This window comes from Ziziphus jujuba, chromosome 5 (genome assembly GCF_031755915.1).
Source record: "Ziziphus jujuba cultivar Dongzao chromosome 5, ASM3175591v1".
NCBI classification, from domain to species: domain Eukaryota; kingdom Viridiplantae; phylum Streptophyta; class Magnoliopsida; order Rosales; family Rhamnaceae; genus Ziziphus; species Ziziphus jujuba.
In genome coordinates, this window is record NC_083383.1 from 3,699,233 (window position 1) to 3,718,151 (window position 18,919).

Here is an 18,919-nt window from a genome sequence, read left to right on the forward strand (position 1 = left end):
TGTTGAAAATTGAACAAGTGGGCTTCATCTTTCCAAGTGAAATAAGTGGACCCCTATTTCATCCGTGTGAAAATAGTGTTGGGCTTCAGCTTTCCAAGTGAAATAAGTGGACCCCTATTTCATCCGTGTGAAAATACTGCTTCCCAAACTATTGAGAAATAGATTTGCTAACGAAAAGAATAAGAGAAATAGATACAGTAGACTGGCAAAGGGCGTGTTCTTTGTTTGCTTCCATAATCACGTCTCTTAAAATCTTTTATTGGGCATAATCTCTTAAAAAAATTTGACATTAATTTATTTTCATAAGAGGATATAATATTTAAGATAGAGAAATAATTACAGATGCCCTTTAGTAACATAATGGTTTTTGTTATTGTTTTTCCACTACTTGTGTGTGATGTGCTTAATTCAAATATTAGATTATGGTAGTTAGAGTTTGTTAGACATTAAAAGTAAGGGAGAAAAAAAATAAACAAATACTAAATTAAACATAATTTTTTTATACTTTTGTTTATGTTTTTTAAAGTTTATAAATAAAAAACAAATTAAATATAATTTGATAGGAAAAGAGGGGGAAAAAAAAAGAAAGAAAGAAAGAAAAGAAAAACCTTGTCAAATGGCACCTTATCTTTGAGGGAATATTTTATCCAAAAAAAAAAAAAAAAACTTTGAGGAAATATAATTCGGCTTTTATCATTTTTATATGTGTTTTTGGGCATTATTTTGTTCACTTACTTTTATTATTTGCATAGTTTTTTTATTATATTGTTTCAAGAAAAATATTTTAAATCATTTAGTTGTAAAAAAAAAAAAAAAAAAAAAAAAAAAAAAAAAAAAAAAAACATAAAAAGTGTCGATCGGGTCTAATTACATAACAAAGTGAATGAAAACTTTAACAAACCGTACGGTACTCCTAATTTTTATCCAAGTTTCAAAAGAAAAATAACAAAAAGAAGGCAATAATATTGAATCTTTAAGATATATACGAACCGTCCATTAAATAAAAAACGGTTATTAAACCCTAGGACATAGTAGGAGAGTTTGAGTCACTTTCCTAAACCCAAGACCTTTATCCCCATGGTACTTTAAATTTTTAGCTTTTTAGGAGAATACAAAGAGAGGAAAATAAAAAGTAGAAGCGAGAAAGAAGAGTGGTTTGTGCTAATTTACTATTCGAAATTGAAGCCGTTAGCATGTATTGTGAATGCATTGTGGATACTGCTGTTACTATTATCATGTGTGAAGTTATAGAGATGATTGGTTTTGGTCAAATAGACGACATACAGTGATTTGCTAAGGCCTCATATTCATAGGCAATTGAAGCTTTGCATGAAAGCCTAGTAAGTTTTTGTTTTTTTTATCCGTTATTATTTTTATTATTATTATTTTTTAAGGGCTGAATTGAAAACCTAGTAAGTTGATTGCCATTGGTGGAGGCGCCAGGGTGGGGTAAAAAAGAAGATGAAAGATAAAATCCGGGTGTCATAGTAAATAAAGGATTTTTAAAACGTGGGGCCCAAGAAGTAATTTCAGAAAATCTGAGGGAAGTTTACTCGGATTCCAAAACGCTATAACTATGAAGAGCCTTGTTCATTCAGATCTCTGGTATTTACGACGATAACAACCAGATAGTGATAGACTCAGTCAGCAAAGATGATGGTGATGAAAGAACGGGACAAGATTCTTGAAGTTCCAAAAGAGTACTGGCCGCAAGCCGTGGTGGACTGGCACAACAAGGGCATTCAATATGATTACAAGAGCAAGTACACTACTTCTGAACTCAAAGACAAAGCCAGGAAGCATCTCTCGGCCATGGGATGGAGGTTCTGGTACATCAATAAGGGCAACAACAAGTTGGAGTTGCGCTATGATTCGCCCAATGGGAAGACCTATCTCTCTCTCCGCACGGCATGCACGGCCTGTATTCACCAAGGAGGTGTTTCCGAGAGCGTTGCTTCTAATACTACCTTTTCTGATAATTATAACAATGACGTTTCGACTTCTAACCCTAAAGAAACCATTCGACTTTCTCAGAAAGTCCAGAGTCCTTTGGTTTCCCCTAAAGCTGCCACAAATGTAGTTCAAGAACATTCAGAGACGCCGTCGAGAAAGTCGGTCTCCAGAAAGCGGTCTGCCGAGTCTTCTTCTTCTTGTTGCAGCACGCCAAAAAGGAGTAAGAAATTAAAGAAGATGAGAAACATTATTGATCTGGAACAACAAGCCGAGAGCAAAGAGTTTGAAAACCACCCCATCTCTTCTTCAAGTTTGAAAAAACCAAAAGTGGCTGAAGATTTGAAAAAGTTAACCAGGGATGAAAACGAAGAGCCTGGGTCGTCAAAGAAAAATATACCAGCCAGGATTCTGTGTTGGTTGATAGACAACAATATAGTGGTTCCTGGTGCGAAAGTGCAATATCGCTCAAGAAAAGCAACGGGGAAGATTACCCGACAAGGTATCCAATGTGATTGTTGCTCCGACGTTTTCAAACTATCTGAGTTTGAAAAACATGCTGGTAGCACAAACCACAGACCAGCCGCCAATATTATTTTGGTAGATGATGGAAGATCATTAATGGATTGCAAGGTGCAGTTGATGAAAAATAGCACGCAACCGATTAGAAGCACCACCACTATTCGCAATATGGAACAGAAGGACGACCAACAAATATGTGGGTCGACTAGTGATGATATTTGCTCTGTTTGTCACTACCAGGGCGAACTGATTATCTGTGATCGTTGTCCATCCACATTCCATCCTAATTGCGTGGGTTTGAGTGAAGTTCCAGATGATGAATGGATATGCCCTTCATGTTGCTGCGGAGTCTGTGGCGAATGTGTTGAAGATCTTCTCATCTGCCACCAATGTGAGCTTAAATACCACACTGGCTGTGTCAAAGACAATGCAAGAATTGTTAATTTTCAAGGCAGACAATCCAAAGGGGATTGGTTTTGTAGCAGAGAATGTGAAAACGTATGTTTGGGTCTCAAGAAAATTTTGGGAAAATCTCTCCCCGTTGGCGGTGACAAGAAGCTAACATGGACATTGTTGAAGTCAAAAAACTCAAGCAATGCTTCTCTCAAATCCTCAGAGAAGCTCAATATGGCTCTTAAAGTGATTCATGAGTGTTTTGAACCTTGTAAAGATCCTTACAACAACAGAGATGTGGCTGAAGATGTTGTGTTTAACAACGAGTCAGATCTGCGGCGTCTCAATTTCAAAGGTTTCTATATGGTTGTTTTGGAGAAAGGTGATGACTTAGTTACTGTAGCAACCGTAAGGATCTATGGAGAGAGACTTGCAGAAGTGCCTCTTGTTGCCACAAGATTTCAATATCGCAGACTTGGAATGTGCAGGGTTTTGATGAATGAACTTGAGAAGCAGCTTTCGGTTTTAGGAGTAGAGAAGCTCACTTTGCCTGCAATTGCTACTACCCTGGAGACTTGGATTAATCGCTTTGGTTTCTCCAAAATGACTCTTGCTGAGAGATCACAGCTGCTTAAATATACTTTCTTGGATTTCCCTGACACAGTCATGTGCCAAAAATTCCTAAAGAAATCAACTTCGTCAACACCAAGTTGGTCGGATACCATCTCTGTAATCACTCAGGCAGAAGAACAAAGAGGAACAGAATGGTGTTGTGGACCAATTCCTCAGGGAATTCTTGCAAATAGAGAATGTACAGTTAGAGAAGCCAGTAATGGATACTTCCGGATCCCCAAGCAGATGAAGATACCAGCCTTAAGAACATAGAAAGAAGAAATCTTGAGATGGTTGTTTAGAAATCGAATTCGTAGATTTCTGTTTGCACATTGCCAATATGGCATAATTTTAAGTACATACATTAAACATGGGGCTAAATTTTAGCTTTATTTTTGTGTAGAATAATCTTTTCTCGAATCTGATGAGATTGACTTCAACACATGCATAATCATATTATACTTGTATTTAATGTCTCATAAATATCTTCTTCAAAGGTTTTCAAAGTAAAAAAGTGAATTTAAAGTTTGAATGAATATTTTCTTTGAATTCAGAGATCTTCCTCTGCAGATTCATTTTTATTTTTATTTTATTTATTTATTTATTTTTTAATATACCTCGTTACATCCATCCATTCGAATTCAAAGAATATATAGGGTGGTCTAGTAAATGTAATAACAAACCGGAAGGAAAATTATGATTATTGCAAATCTATAAGATTTTGCAGTACAACTAGCTTAATTTTCTGACAGATAATCTAAAGCAACAATCTAAAATTTTTAACCTCCAAAAGCAAGGGCATTCTTGCAGTTGAGACGCTTAGTTCAATGCTCATGTTATTTGCTCCAATAAACTTCGAGTTGAACTTCAACAGTATCAGTCGCTCCAATTGTCCTGATCATGTGCAGGTCCATCCTGCATGTGCATCCAAGGTACATGATTATATATTAGCTAGTTAGCCATGTTTGATCGCCTATACAGGAATAACATGAGTTAATTAAGTTATAACGTACCACTTCATCAAAAATCAATTGCGATGGTGACCAAACGAGAATTTGTCTATCATTCCCACCAGTGTATAATTCCTGCAACAATTCATGAATAATGTACAGAGAAGAATATTGTCAAGACATTATACAAGTTCTATCTCTTTCTTCTTCTTCTTCTTCTTCTTCTTTTTTTTTTTATTTTTTTATTTTTTATTTTATTTTTTATGTTTAATAAATACCAATGGATTGCAAGGTCCATTAATTGATTGATAATCCAAATGGGACTTTATTATGAATTAAAGAAATCAATAAAACTAAACTTAAACTGAATGTTATATTCACTATATATTCTCCCTTATAAAGCACATAGAAAAACTAATAGAACAACAGCTGTACCTGATCCTGGAAATTAAACCAGCAGCAGTTCACACATTCATAGTGGCCACGAAATGTCAGGGATGTCTTACCTGACCACACATCAAATGCCTGGAAAATCAATAAGTAAAACATAAATTTGCAGAAAACTATATTGATTTTCAAACCCTTGTAGGGTTCAAAAGGCTAAAACACCAATATATCACCTTCACAGTGGTCATGCATGGAACAAAAATGAGGTCTGAACTCTGAGTTGTAGCTAACTGTATTGGCTTGCTGCTCTGCAGGCGCACAGTTTCAAAGTTCACCAGAGTATTGCAACCAGATGCAACATCCCACAGCCTCAATCTTGAATCAGAACCTATAATCAATTAGCATAGAGAGTCTCTATTGTCACCTTACTGTTGTTAATCCAGCATAAATAACAAAATACAGACAAAGAACATATGATGCTTAGTTGTTAAGAAAAAAACAAATATAGAATTAGACAAGGATGAGAAACCATCACATGTCTGTCCGATAACAAAACAGGCAGCATAGATATGAAAAAAAAAAATCGATCACAGCAATTTACATGGCACAGCAACAAACTCGACATCTAATAACAACTAATATGAGTGGTCAGACCCAAAACTACTATATGACATTATTGAAAAAGTTAAATGTTCTACTTCTATAAATATTTCATCATTAGTTAAGTATCTTCATTAATCTGCCACAATTCTCAAGATAGCTGCAACTTTAGATGCTCTTACACCTAATAATAATGAAGTCTTACATGCATAATAAGAGTCTTTTTTTCCTTTGACAATGAAGTAGTAACTATTATTGTGTGTATATATATATATATATATACATACAAATTAACAAGTGTAAACCCTGAATTCCATCGTATTGCTCTGAAATTGGTTGGAAAATTACAGCTAAATGGATCTTCTGTTTTACTCAAATGTTGTATAAAAAATGTAGAACTACCAAGAAAAAATGGAATTCATGCAAAACAAATTGGATAATGTATACATTCTAACCCTACATAAACATATCTCAACCTGCACTCAGAAGATACATGCCGTCTTCAGTAACTTTTAACCCAGTGACTGCACCATAATGGGCAGTGGCGCGATCCTGACTAGACAACATCCCTGGATGTAATCTCTGCCTCATAGGTCCCTTTGCTGGAAATTTACAAATAGATGACTGTTTCATACCACTTCCATTAGCAAGCTTCTTTTGTGATGCTCGTGCTTTTGTCAATGAACTTGGGCTTGTTAACAAGGACTTTGTTGTAGAAACCTTGGTGGAACAGAAACTTTGTCAGTTAAAGGAAAAAGAAATTTCAGTACAATAAGTTGGCATCATTAATCAGAACAAAGCTCTTAAAATTTAACCAAATGTCACAGTTTAATACTAAGTACAATTCCATTTCAGAAAATTAGTATGAATGTAAAGCGAGGAGGATGAAAGGTAACTCTGAAGAAAGTAGAAAGATATGATCCTATGAAGTAAAAATCCACAAAATTAAGTAAAGAGAAACTGGTCCGAAGAAAACAGAACCTTAGTAGTGGCAGACCGTTCCAGGATAGGTGGGCGCCTCCCAAGCTGAGATAGGGACTGATCTAAAACAAGAAAACATCCAGCACGTCTGATGTCCCAAAATCTTATTGCACCATCACATCCCCCTGTAACCAAAACCCACTCACTTGAAGTAGACCATTCTACAGTCATTACACCATCTGCCATCACAAAATGATAAAGTTCATATATGTCGCCATAAATGCAAGTACTTTTGCACTAGCTACCAAACGGAACCAAACAAAAGATAAACCAAGATTCAACTAAAAATTCTTGATACATGTTCACGTGCAGAAACCGAAAAAGAAAAAGAATTCCTAACAAGAGTAGATCCTAGTTAAAAGAGACAGAGCACTAAGCTTTGAACTAGTGCCATCATTATGTTGGCAGGCACAGAACTTGTCCAAAACCATGAAATCTGCCACAAATAAATCAAAACAATTACAAATGTAAGACAATCCTATATGTTGCATTCCCATTTCAATTTCAATAAAAAGCATATGAAGTATGAGCTCTAGTTCTCAAATGAAAACTCAACGACGATGGAACAGAGTCAACAGAAAACTTGAAAAACGATAATAAAAGAAATTGACATCTTAAGCATACCACGGTGACCAGAGAGTGTGTGAGCAAATGCCCCAGAAGCAATATCACACAGGCGAACTTGAACATCTTCAGTTCCAGCTGCAATTAGCATGTGAGATGTTGCTAAAGACGACATGGCAGTCCTATAAACCTTTCCTGGCATTTTGAAGTTCACCACTACCTGCAAAATTTTCAAAAAAAAAGAAATAAAATCCAATTTTATTCAAAATTGATGATTGATTAACAACAACAATGATAATAAAAAGCAGGCAGGCATTACCTGCGTGGTATTTGTATCCCAAACGTTAATGTGATGGTCATATGAACCGGTGATAAATAGTCCCGTGTCAATAGGATACCAAATGGCGGAAGATATGGAATATCTATGACCACCCTCATGCTGTTTGTCAACTGAGAAAATGCACTTGTGCTTCGCAATTACACCACCTCCTTCGTACTCCGTTGCACGCTGAATATCAAAAATTGCTGCCGATGCATCCGACGCTCCCGATAACAAATACCTACCCTCTGTCAAATCAACCTGATTTCACCATCATAACAGGTTGTCCTTCTAATTCTACAACGCGATTCTACTTCTATATATATATATATATACATGTTTTGGCTGGAAAAACAAAAAAACAAAAAAATAGAAGAAAGGTGAATTATACCTGAAGTGAATTTATGGAGCCTTTGTGAGGTGAAACAATGTCTTTGTGATTGGACAATTGGAGCCTCTCGGTTCGATTCCACTTAATACGATTCGCGAACAAATTTGGGCGAATTTTGCCCGTTTCTCTGTCTCCGATCTCCCTCCACATTTGCGGAGCATCTTCGACCTTCAAACACACGCACGCGCAAACACTCACCCTCTCCCTCTCTCTCTCTCCCTCTCTATTCCTGTCTCTTTCTTACTCAGTCACCGACTCCCTCCGTTTTTCTAAATTCTAATTCAGCGAAACACACTTCTGGCCCTTGCAACGCGATCGCCGAGATATATTATCATTCATTTCCACTTCGCTTATCATCGGCTCCTATCTCAACCATGACCCGCCCCATTAAATTTGTAATGGGTCAACCAGCTGACCCATTCTTTAAGCCCATCAAAATTATAAATGGGTTTGTTTGGGCCGGATAAGAAGTGCCACAAAGGATTACGCTCCTTCAATTCCTTTGAGTCCAATAAGAACGGCCACCTGTAATAACTATTTAGCACCCATTCAATTTTTTTCCTTTTTCTTGAAGAATTATTTTTTTCCCCCATTAAAAAGGTGGGGCATGAGGGGAAATTAAATAATCTTTTGGTCGAACGAAGTCAACTCCTTTTTTTCTTTTTCTTTTTTTTTTTTTTCTTTTTGGGTCATGAGAAAAAACACATGTTCGCACCTTGCCTATACATATGAGGACCCAGAAGATTAAAAAAAACCTATCCAACAAATATACCTGCCTTTTCTTTAACATATAAATGATGAAGTATGATGCTGCCAAATTCAAATTATATAGTAAATTAATAATTTATATATTTATAATATGGAGCTCAGAATCAGGTTCATTTAGTAAACAATGATTGAATAAGTTAATAATGAAGAAATTAATTAATAATTGAGAGAAAAAAGAAACACAAGGAGGTGGTGTGGTGGGATCGAGTAGGGGCTCCCAGAAAGCTGTAAAGGAAGAAAACTCTCTCATCTAAACGTGTCAGAGAACCATTTTGCAGAAAGTTACAAGCCACGACAGAAACCATCACTGCTCCCTCGTCCTGGTTCTCTCGGATTCTCCATCAAAAACTGGTTATAGCACTGCACCACTCACAAACAACCTCCCATCACGTGACTTATAATAATAACAAAATAATAATAATAATAATAATAATAATAATAGAAGAATAAGAAAATGACTCACTTATTTTATGCCAAAAAAAAAAAAAAAAAAGAAAAAAAAAGAGCAGCCTGCCCCTCCATCACAAATTCACATGCGTGCATGCCCATGATGTGAGCTCCGTCGTTAGTGCTTAAATTTTTGACAAATCGATAATTAATTAACAAAGTTAACTTTCTTCAGAGGCCTTGAAATTTCCAACTTATTATTTGAATTTTATTTATTGGTATGTGAATCAGAGAGAACGATATTTCCTTTTAAGGTTAAATGAATCCAATTAAGAACGCGTGGGTCCTAATCTTTGAAGAAAATATGCCTAATAAAACAGATCAAGGACATACAATGCATGCGATAATTGTGGGATGGTGATAAATCCTCCAATCTCGCTGGGTTCTCTTTGGAATTCTTCAATTGTTGATTAGCGGCGTGCTTTTTTTTTTTTTGGTGGGTTCCGTGAATTCTTCAATTGTTCATGAGCGGCGCGCATATCTTTTTTTCTTTTTTGGGTAAATAAGCGGCGCGCATATCTGAGACCCCAAAAAAAAAAAAAAAAATTATATATATATATATATATATATGATTGTGTATTTTAAGAGAATTAACGCCAAAATGTCTGTATAACTAAGTCAAAAAAGATGGTGTATGTTTCCACTGCATAATTTTACTCAACGTTTTGGGTTTAATTATTAATGTGGCTGCTTTACTAATTATTGTTGAAGTCGATCGGAAAGTCATCCAATCGACGAGATAGTGAGCCTCACATGCCCTAAATATCTCACCAGAAACTAGTTTTCTAATTGATGGCTTTCATTAGTGGAATAATTTTTCATCTTCAATATATCATTGATTAAAGCCCGTATTCATTGGATAGTTTGACGTTAAATATTGGCATAAAAGTTGGTGTTTGGGTAAAGGTGGTAGTTTCTAAAACTAACCAAGTTAATTAATTTTATGAGTATAAATTTGAAAAGCATGTCAAATTATTTCGACATATTTTGATTTTTATGCAGTAAGATCATTTCTTTTACACGTGTAGAAAGATTGATTAGTGATGGTGGGGATAAAACTAATATGCTTGTAATTGAGATTACTAGTTTTACTTATTGCCTGCATAAAGATTGATTTTTTTTTATTTTTGTTTTCTAGATAGATTTATTTTATAAGCACTGATATTGGAATCTACCATATTTATCTGGAGGCGATGGTGACCTTTCATCGTTATGTTGTTCCTTAGAAAAATGGATAAATTCAATATTAATGACTCCCAACATCCAATTAATGCAATGTAATAATATATAGAATAGCGATACCCCTTCAACAATATGCAATAATAACTTGAAAGCAAATATGAAATCACTGTTGTCAAACTTGTATATTTTTACTAAATTATAGAATACGATGTCGTTAATTACTTGTTCATCCTCTATTATGTGGAGTGAATAAGTCAAAAAGCATTATATGATAGTGATGTAATGGTGGGTTAACTTGTGAATTATTCCATGGCCAACCCACCAGATTGCCAAATCAGCAAAGCTCACCACGTGGTACCGCATAAGTCAAAATCTAACTTGAATTGGAGGGGCAGCTATATTTCAAATTCAAAAATATTTCGTCATGCTTTCAACTTTTTTATAATAGCTATGCTGGCACCTTTGTTGTCTACCCAAGGTACCAAATTATTATTCACCAAAAAAAAAAACAACAAAAAAAAAAGGGACCAAATTATTGTTAATTTATTTATTTTTTTACATTTTATTATATTATTTTTTTATTTTCTTAACCTTTTTCTTTATGTATATAGATGTGATATATATATTATTAATGCATAATTAATAATAATCAGTTTCATTTTTTTTTAAAAAAAAATAATTAGTTTCACTTGGGTTTTAATAAGGTATATTCTATTTTTTAAGATCCCTTATAATTTTATGGAATCTAATATCTTATAACAGGTAAATCTCACTTAATAAAATGCACTTTATTTGAATCTACTTCAATTATAATAATAATTATTTTCATATTCTAGTGCATAAATTAAAATTACTTGTTAAAACTTGTGATTTATTTATTAATATATATTTTTTTGGATAAAGAAAGAGGAAAAAACACGTGGACCACTTTCTTTAAATATTTTGTTCTTCCAATCAAAGCCCAATGGGTGCTCAAAATCAACGACTGCCCTGAATTGATATGTAATAAACAACAAAATTTAAACCCCAAAAAAAAAAAAAAAACAGAGAAAAAAAGAAAGAAAGAAAGAAACAGATAATCTATGAGCAACAGAGACCCTGCAACAACATTTGCCATCCTAGAGGCCCATACCCACTTAGGCAAGCCTTCTGTACTAATAATTAATAAAGTTTGAAAAATGGAAAAAGAAAAAGTGGGAAAACAAACAAAAGTCGAATATCAAAATAAGATATTTAAAATCCACTCTACCAATATATATATATATATATATATACACATTTTTCCCAACATCACATACTTACTTGGCAATTTTCAAATTTTTTTTTTTTTTAAAACTAAAAAAAGATTCCAAATTTTGAAACCCATACGGAGAGAGAGAGAGAGAGAGAGAGACTTCTTCAACAGAGAGGTAGCTTTCATGGCTTGGAAGATGACTACAAATCGAGTTTTGTATTGTGGTTCTCTTTCTGGGGTAAGTTCAAAGCTCTGTGCTCTTGTTTGTCTCGCCCTTTTCATCTACTTGTTTCCACATTTTTCAACCTCATTGTCTTCTTCTTGTGCCTCTTTCTTAGCCCTTCCATCTGTCTCTGAATTCCTGTCCTTCTCTTTCTCAGTTTTTAAAGGGCTTTTTTTCATGAATATAGCATTTTATTTCATTTACATTTATTTTTTGTTTTATATGGTGGTTCTTGTTCGGATTTGCTTAAGCTGCTTTGTCGATCTCGCTTGTTGCTTTGTGTTCTAGCCATTGTTTCATAACAAAGTTTAAACACCTTATTTTGCAAATGAATTAGTAAAAAGAAGTTTTAAAGCCTATTGGGTATTTTTTATTTTATTTTATTTTTAAGTTTTTCTTCCATAGCAGACTTTGTTATCATAATTATGTTTGCCATCACTGCAAGTCATCTATAGCTTGTAATTGTTACGTCCTTGCAATTATAGTCTCAAATGGACTGAGTTTATAACGGGATACTTTCAACTCAGTTTCAGCTGACCCACTTGAAAGCAATCTCGGACAATTAATCTTGTCAACCATTTAATCGAGAAAAATCCCAAGTAAAAAAGTTCATTTCTGGGAGAAGATGTTGTGTGCTTGTTCAGGAGAGCAATTCAAATTTGAAGAACCGCCACAGTCACCGGAGTCTCTCGCCACCAGGGACTTCTCAGCTAGTGGCCTTTCGTCAAGGACTGGAGAGTGGGATTCAAAATTTGAAGACATTCAAGTGGATGAAGCTGAATCCACCCTAAAAGAAGCTCTATCCTTGAATTATGAGGTGGGATTTGATTTTATTTATTTATTATTATTATTATTTTTCAATTCTTTGCCTTTATGAATTTCGTTAACGAAATAAGCTTGTTGAATTATCATTTTCTTTGATTAACTTAATTATAGCTTTTCTTCTGTTTGAATGAGTTTCAGGAAGCTAGAGCATTGTTGGGGAGGCTTGAATACCAAAGAGGGAATTTCGCTGCTGCCCTTCAAGTCTTTCAAGGCATTGACATAAGAAGTTTAACCCCAAGGATGTCCAGGGCTATTGTTGAGAGAACAAGGCAGCGGAAATCGCGTTCTAAAGGTGATATTGTGACACACGGTATAATGTCAATGCATTCTGTTAGCTTGCTTATCGAAGCAATATTACTCAAGGCAAAATCGCTGGAAGAACTTGGAAGATATATAGGTATGCTAGTTTTTCACGTGATGGCTTTTTTCATCTCTGTGAGCATGATTGTTTCAAAATGTATGCATGACTGTGTCTGATAACCGGATTATACCAGTAATTTGCTAATTAATGTGTCAATGGAAAGGAGCATCTCAGCAGCTCCAAGTAATGGACTTTCATTGTGCAGATGTGCTGCTTATATTATGAGTGAATTATATATCATATGGTCCTGATATTTTTCTCATTCACCAGAGGCTGCAAAGGAGTGCAAAATAATTCTTGATACGGTGGAATCAGCACTACCCAGTGGAATGCCTGAGGGCGTTGGTGAGGACTGCAAATTGCAGGAGATGTTTCACAAAGCATTAGAATTGCTTCCTAATCTGTGGACTAAAGCGGAGTCTCTTGATGATGCTATTACGGCATATCGCCGAGCTCTAGTGAAGCCATGGAATCTGGAGCCCGAGAGGTTGGCTAACCTGCAGAAAAACTTAGCTGCAATGTTACTTTATGGTGGAGTTGAAGTAAGCCTTCCTCCTGAGTTTCAAGTATGGGGTCCAACAACCCCAAGAAATAGTACAGAAGAAGCAATCCTTTTGTTATTATTACTCATGGGAAAGGTCACAAAGCAGGAAATAAAGTGGGATCCAGAAATCATGGATCATCTGACTTATGCACTTTCTATTACTGGTCATTGTGAATTATTAGCAGATCATGTGGAGCAGATTCTTCCTGGAATATATAACCGGGCTGAGAGATGGTACATTCTTGCCCTTTGCTATAGTGCGGCAGGCCTGAATGAAGCAGCATTGAACCTTTTAGAAAAGGTCACAGGTAGTTCTGAAGCAAACAATAAACCCCACTTTGCTTCTTTCCTTTTCGGAGCAAAGCTGTGTTCCCAAGATCCAATTCGTGCTAATCAAGGAATAAAATTTGCTCGTAAAGCAATTGATGTGGTTGCTAATGATTGTGAACATTTTGGGGGTCAAGCCAATAAATTTCTTGGTGTTTGCTACGGCAATGCAGCTAGAGCTTCTATATCTGATTCTGAAAGGATTCTTTTTCAGAGAGAATCTTTGAATTCTCTAAACCATGCTGCTCTTAATGTGAACGAGGATCCTGAAGCCATGTTTAGCCTTGGCCTGGAAAATGCAGTACAAAGAAATCTGGATGCAGCTTTTGATTATGCAATGACGTACTCTGATATGATGGTTGGCAGCTCTGGACGTGGGTGGAAGTTACTAGCCCTTGTGGTTTCTGCGCAGAACCGGTTTAAGGATGCTGAAACCATAGTTGATTTTGCTTTAGATGAAGCTACGAGAATGGATCAGTTAGAACTTCTCAGATTGAAAGCAGTGCTTGAAGTTGCTAAGGAACAGCCCAAACAAGCTATAGAAACCTATAGACTCTTGCTGGCTCTGATTCAAGCACAAAAGGAGCTCCAAGCAAAGAACTTTGATTCTGAGGTTTGTATTCCATATTTTGTACTGCATCTGTAAAGACACGTGATAATGAAATAGTTTATTTAAGTGAATCACCATAATTTCCTGATCTTTCTTCATTTTAATCGCATCAACTGTTTTTAGGTTGAATGGAAAATCTAGAGACTGGAGTAATTAAGCTTTCACTTCTGTTCTTCTTGACTTTGATTTAAATGCTAGGAACAATACGAGTACTTTGTTTAAAGTTGCTCCAAGCTCCAAGCTCAGTCCTCGCTGAATTTGGATGCAAAAGCCAGTCTTATAACTTTTCAATCGATGCTATTAGAGGAAAATCTAGGTTGATTCATTTCCACATTTCATATATTGATGATTAAACCCCCTACTCCTTACAAATTTTTCTCTTTCTTCTGCCAGACATTAACAGAAAAAAACTTGGAAATAGAAGCCTGGCAGGATTTGACTACCATTTATACAAGACTTGGTTTATGTCCTGATGCGGAAATATGTGTGGAGAAAGCCAAGTTGATTGAATTTTATTCTCCTGGTACTTGGCATGCAACAGGTAGGAAGACTTTCTGTTCTGGTCCTCTCAACTGTAGTTAAATTATTTTTCTGTTAGTGGGTTATGCAAAGCAAATGTCTGCAAACACAGCTTCATATTCACAATGATAAGCAATGCCCATCATATTTGCAGGTACGGTTTTTGAAGCTCAATCATTGTACAAGGAAGCCCTCGTATCATTCTCAGTCTCGTTGTCAATAGAAGCAGACTATGTCCCAAGTATTGTTTCAACTGCAAAAGTACTGATGAAACTGGGGAACCAATCACTTCCAATTGCAAGAAGCTTTTTAATGAATGCCTTGCGATTAGAACCAACAAATCATGAAGCATGGTTAAATCTTGGATTGCTTTCAAAAAGGGAAGGCTTTTTGAAACAAGCAGCAGACTTTTTTCAAGCTGCACATGAGCTCGAGCTGTCTGCTCCAGTGCAGAACATTGCAAAACAGTGTCTCTCCAAACAATCTTAAGCATACAATTTCGTAATAACAGATTCATATGCCGTCTTAGCATCCAGTCTCCAGACGCCAGTGAATCCATCAGGTCGTGTTTCCTTGAAGACGGAGTAGTTATGCTTGTTCCGCTCTCTGTTGCCTGATATTTGATACCTTTGATTCAAATGTACAGCAGCACCGGCTACTTCTCCCCAGTTTTTACTTCAGCTTCTTAAAGTTAAATTGGACTCGGATTCCCCTCAGCCTGGCCTGGCTTTCAATTCCTTCAATTGAAATGTATAGCAGCTCTTGATATTCCTGTTGCTTTTAGTTCGTTTTGTTTAAATTTACATTCGGACTAGAAAGAAAAGTTTGTGCCAACCTTGTAGACATGTACAATCAATCATTCTCTTCCAATTTTACTAGCAATTCATTGCGAATGGCATTTCATCTCAGAGAATATTTGGGTTTCAATACATGTTTCAGCCTCTTTATTTATTTATTTATTTTTATCTTAAGAGAATATTTTGCCTTAAAAATAACATGGCTTATTCAAACCTTAATTTTCATAAAATCCACGGAGGAAAGCTGCTATTTCATAATTTCTGACAAATGGGATTTAAGTTCACTCATCACCATGATAATTGTGAGAAGCTGACCCGTGCTTCCCCTGTAAACCACAATTCTTTTGGTTGATGTCTGAACCATTGCTGTTCATGGAATTAATACATTTTGTGCTTCAATTTTCCTAGCAAATTACGCTCCACCAAAGAGGAATATTGAAAAGTATCCCTTTAAATCCTTTCGCTCAGTTATGGCGTCTTTTATCGTTATGACCATGGGTCGGACTGTAGGCTAGCCGTCTCTCTCGTTCAATAAAAGCTTCGAGAAACGTATTTTGATTCAATGTCTCGACGGAATGGCTACGTCACAAATACTGTTGACCTGTCACAGTCCTATAAGCATTGTTTCTGATTGTGTTAGGTAGTCACATTTAGTCCCACATCGGATGATGAGCCAGACTCGCCAAGGCCAAAGTCGTATAAAAGAGTAATCTAGAGACTGAGCAAGTCATACCTTTCTCGGCCTTTTGGCTAAGATCAAGTGTAGTATCTGTTCTTATCAGTTTAATATCTGATACGTGGGCCAATGGTCCACACGATATTAAATTAATTTTTTATAGGGGAGGGTTCACTACAGTAGCTTGCTACTGGAGCCTTCGCACGTCGCCTATGCCTTGCACTAAAGCATAGGCCTGGCGTACCCTACCAATCCAAGTGAAAATTTTTGGTATTCCAATTTTTAGAATTTGTAAATGGTTAAATTATTATATTAATCCAAATCAAAATTTTTGGTATTCCAATTTTTAGAATTTGTAAATGGTTAAATTATTATATTTGTTGAATTTTTAAATATTCAACTAGGGTAAATCTTTCTTATCATTAGGTTTGGTAGATACACGTCGATAAAGACTGAATAATTGCAGAATTAGATAAACGAAAGCTGAAAAATTACAAGAACTTACACTCTCAAATGTAATTTGCAAGACAAATCATTTACAGTTTTATTTATTAATTAAAAAGACCAGAGTACAATATTAAAAAAGACCGGAGTACAGTTTTATTACTGGAAAGATGTTTTGCATTAGAAATCTGGACTTCTTTCCGTACAAGCGAAACCAGCAAGCAGAGGAAATTCCTATACACTGCACGATAGAAAATAAATAAATGATCAGCGAAATGAACAGAACCCCAGAAATATAGCCAAAAAGATTCAAGTAGTTAATTAAAAATTTTTGCTTTGCATCGCATCGCATTGGTGCATATCATATGAAACTGTTGGCTCCAACATGCTAGTCTTAGGCTGAAAGGAATCTCAGGACACAAAACTGCTTGGAGAATAAAAAGATATAGAATGTTTTACAGTATTGGCTCACCGAGGAAGGTACATAAGGTTTCGTTAACCACATTATGCTTCTGTTATCCAAATCCATTAGTTTTAAAATGTCTCGACTAAAGGCATCCATGCCTGATGGATTTATGCGAGCCAAATCTTCATAACTCAGTAAGAAAGACGAAGAGAAAGCTTACATAATTATAACATTCACAACTCACATTGAAGAGTTGCTAGATAGCCACATTGCATTGCTTCAGCCCATCTGCCACTGCATTCACAGCACCAACCAAAATAGTCAAAAAAATTTTTTTTAAGAAAAACCTTGACAAGTATCTGCTTTTCATCAAACTTACAGAAAAGATGTATATCCAACATTGCAAGGGTGGTGTATCATCCGTTGGATAGTATTAGGCCATATTTAGAATTACAAGTACTAAAAATAGCCGTTAAATCTTTATGTCATGATGATCTTTTAACAGAAGCATATCAAAAGGCACTTTAAATACTAAAACCTGTAAAACCGGTTTGCCTTTGTTTGGATTGGCAGATTGCTTTGCTGCCCCCACTAGTTGTGCCCGTGCAGCTCTTCCTGCAGCAGACTTTTCATACTGCTCTTGCCTACAGATGACAGTGCAAAGTCGTAACATAATGAAGAAACAATAATTTGGCTAACTGATTGGCTCTTCTGTACTTAAATCCTGAATAAGTGCCCCCCCGCCTATCAAAGTGCAAGCCAGTAGGTACATGCTATTGTACTTTGTATGCACTCCCCTTGTGTAGGTTGTGACATAATACACGTGTGTCCCTCAGCATGCAAAGTTTCAATACTAAGCATAAATGAATTGCAGAATGAGACAATCTTTACAGAGGTAATCAGAATCAAGCACAGACAGAAATAATAGCAGAATTTTTTCTTTGCTAAACAATAATAGTAGGATTTTGAACAATGAATGTACAACACCAAAATATGCTTGAAAACTTTGGCCTCCAATTTTTACAGCTACAAGTAATAATCTTTGAGCGATGTCATGAAAATGATAAATATTATGGTCTTTTATTACAGATATTTCAAATATGTAATTATATGAACCCAAGTTCGTGGACCAAGCAAGGGCAGAAGCAAGCAATTAATGATATTATAGCTATGTAAAACAGGAAGATATAGTTGATAAAATGGCTTTTTACATAATCTGTCACTGAGCAAGAGTCCCATGTCATCTCTAAAAGGCACGATACAAAAGCAGCTTCCAATCATAAGCTTTAATAAGGATGTTTATACATTTTACAGGTCCTAATACGTAAACAATGGTAAAGATAAGCCACTCCCAGAACTGGAAAATCCAAACGGTATCCAAAAGCACAAAAGGAAAGTAAAAATCTTAATTTCTTCAAGACCAATCTATTCTCAAATGGTTACCGTTCCTCAATGACCCGGGCATAATTAGATGCTATTTTCTAATTCTTATCTCCAAAAACCAGAAAAAAAAAAAAAAATCCTCAATTCAACGATATTATCCAAGCTCATAACAAACGTCGGTGTTGCCAGAAAATTCGAATCTTTTTTTTTTTTTTTTCTGGGTTCCGAATTATCACTGAAAAACCATACGATCTTCGAAAAACCCGAAAGCAAGGAAGGTGGTTAATTTGAGGAAAATAATCTATGAAAACGGGAAATTACCGTTTCTGGGCTGCTTCGGCAGCTTTAGCACGAACTTCTGCGGAGGCTAATCTCTCTTCTTCTTTTTTCTGTTCTTTTTTAGCTCCGTCCAAACTACCACAGCATTGCCCCATCTCCCTCTGTCTACCTACAATCAGCTTCGGTTTTTCCTTTTTTTTTTTTTTTTTTTTTTTTTTTTTCTGT

At 35.6% G+C, this 18,919-nt stretch overlaps 4 protein-coding genes and 1 non-coding gene across 9 annotated transcripts; 3 read left to right on the forward strand and 2 right to left on the reverse strand.

Moving 5' to 3' along the window:
* The first annotated feature begins 1,653 nt into the window (after positions 1-1,653).
* On the forward strand, positions 1,654-3,750 carry LOC107433658 (increased DNA methylation 1). Its single transcript, XM_016044976.4, has one exon. The coding sequence runs from the start codon at positions 1,654-1,656 to the stop codon at positions 3,748-3,750; it is 2,097 nt and encodes a 698-aa protein (XP_015900462.3).
* Positions 3,751-4,147: 397 nt separating this feature from the next.
* Positions 4,148-7,992, reverse strand: LOC107433687 (WD repeat-containing protein ATCSA-1). 3 transcript variants are annotated; one of them, XR_003053423.3, is made up of 9 exons: positions 7,670-7,992; positions 7,279-7,539; positions 7,020-7,179; positions 6,396-6,574; positions 5,891-6,134; positions 5,048-5,202; positions 4,863-4,933; positions 4,491-4,562; positions 4,148-4,392 (listed from the first exon to the last, which is right to left on the reverse strand). XR_003053423.3 is itself a non-coding variant. In XM_016045004.4 (9 exons), the coding sequence occupies exons 1-9, from the start codon at positions 7,817-7,819 to the stop codon at positions 4,354-4,356; spliced, it is 1,296 nt and encodes a 431-aa protein (XP_015900490.1). In that variant the 5' UTR covers positions 7,820-7,992; the 3' UTR covers positions 4,148-4,353. The 3 variants fall into 3 exon arrangements, 2 of the variants coding, with proteins under 2 accessions (XP_015900490.1, XP_015900489.1); XM_016045004.4 differs by having other exon boundaries at positions 4,863-4,952; positions 6,396-6,520; XM_016045003.4 differs by having other exon boundaries at positions 4,863-4,952.
* A 3,380-nt stretch (positions 7,993-11,372) lies between these two features.
* LOC107433740 (protein NPGR1) lies at positions 11,373-16,434 on the forward strand. Of its 2 annotated transcripts, none has more exons than XM_016045080.4 (6): positions 11,373-11,538; positions 12,051-12,340; positions 12,487-12,745; positions 12,980-14,193; positions 14,584-14,731; positions 14,864-16,434. In XM_016045080.4, exons 2-6 carry the CDS (start codon positions 12,149-12,151, stop codon positions 15,196-15,198), a joined length of 2,148 nt encoding a protein of 715 aa, XP_015900566.3. In that variant the 5' UTR covers positions 11,373-11,538; positions 12,051-12,148; the 3' UTR covers positions 15,199-16,434. The 2 variants fall into 2 exon arrangements, with proteins under 2 accessions (XP_015900566.3, XP_015900567.3); XM_016045081.4 differs by having other exon boundaries at positions 12,057-12,340.
* LOC112489125 (U2 spliceosomal RNA) lies at positions 16,236-16,431 on the forward strand. Its single transcript, XR_003053424.1, has one exon. It is a non-coding gene; the product is annotated as a U2 spliceosomal RNA (small nuclear RNA).
* A 264-nt stretch (positions 16,435-16,698) lies between the features above and the next one.
* Positions 16,699-18,915, reverse strand: LOC107433719 (uncharacterized). Of its 2 annotated transcripts, none has more exons than XR_003053416.3 (4): positions 18,737-18,915; positions 17,571-17,676; positions 17,253-17,326; positions 16,699-16,867 (listed from the first exon to the last, which is right to left on the reverse strand). XR_003053416.3 is itself a non-coding variant. In XM_025067152.3 (4 exons), exons 1-3 carry the CDS (start codon positions 18,847-18,849, stop codon positions 17,312-17,314), a joined length of 234 nt encoding a protein of 77 aa, XP_024922920.3. In that variant the 5' UTR covers positions 18,850-18,915; the 3' UTR covers positions 16,699-16,867; positions 17,277-17,311. The 2 variants fall into 2 exon arrangements, 1 of the variants encoding a protein (XP_024922920.3); XM_025067152.3 differs by having other exon boundaries at positions 17,277-17,326.
* Between the last annotated feature and the right edge of the window lie 4 nt (positions 18,916-18,919).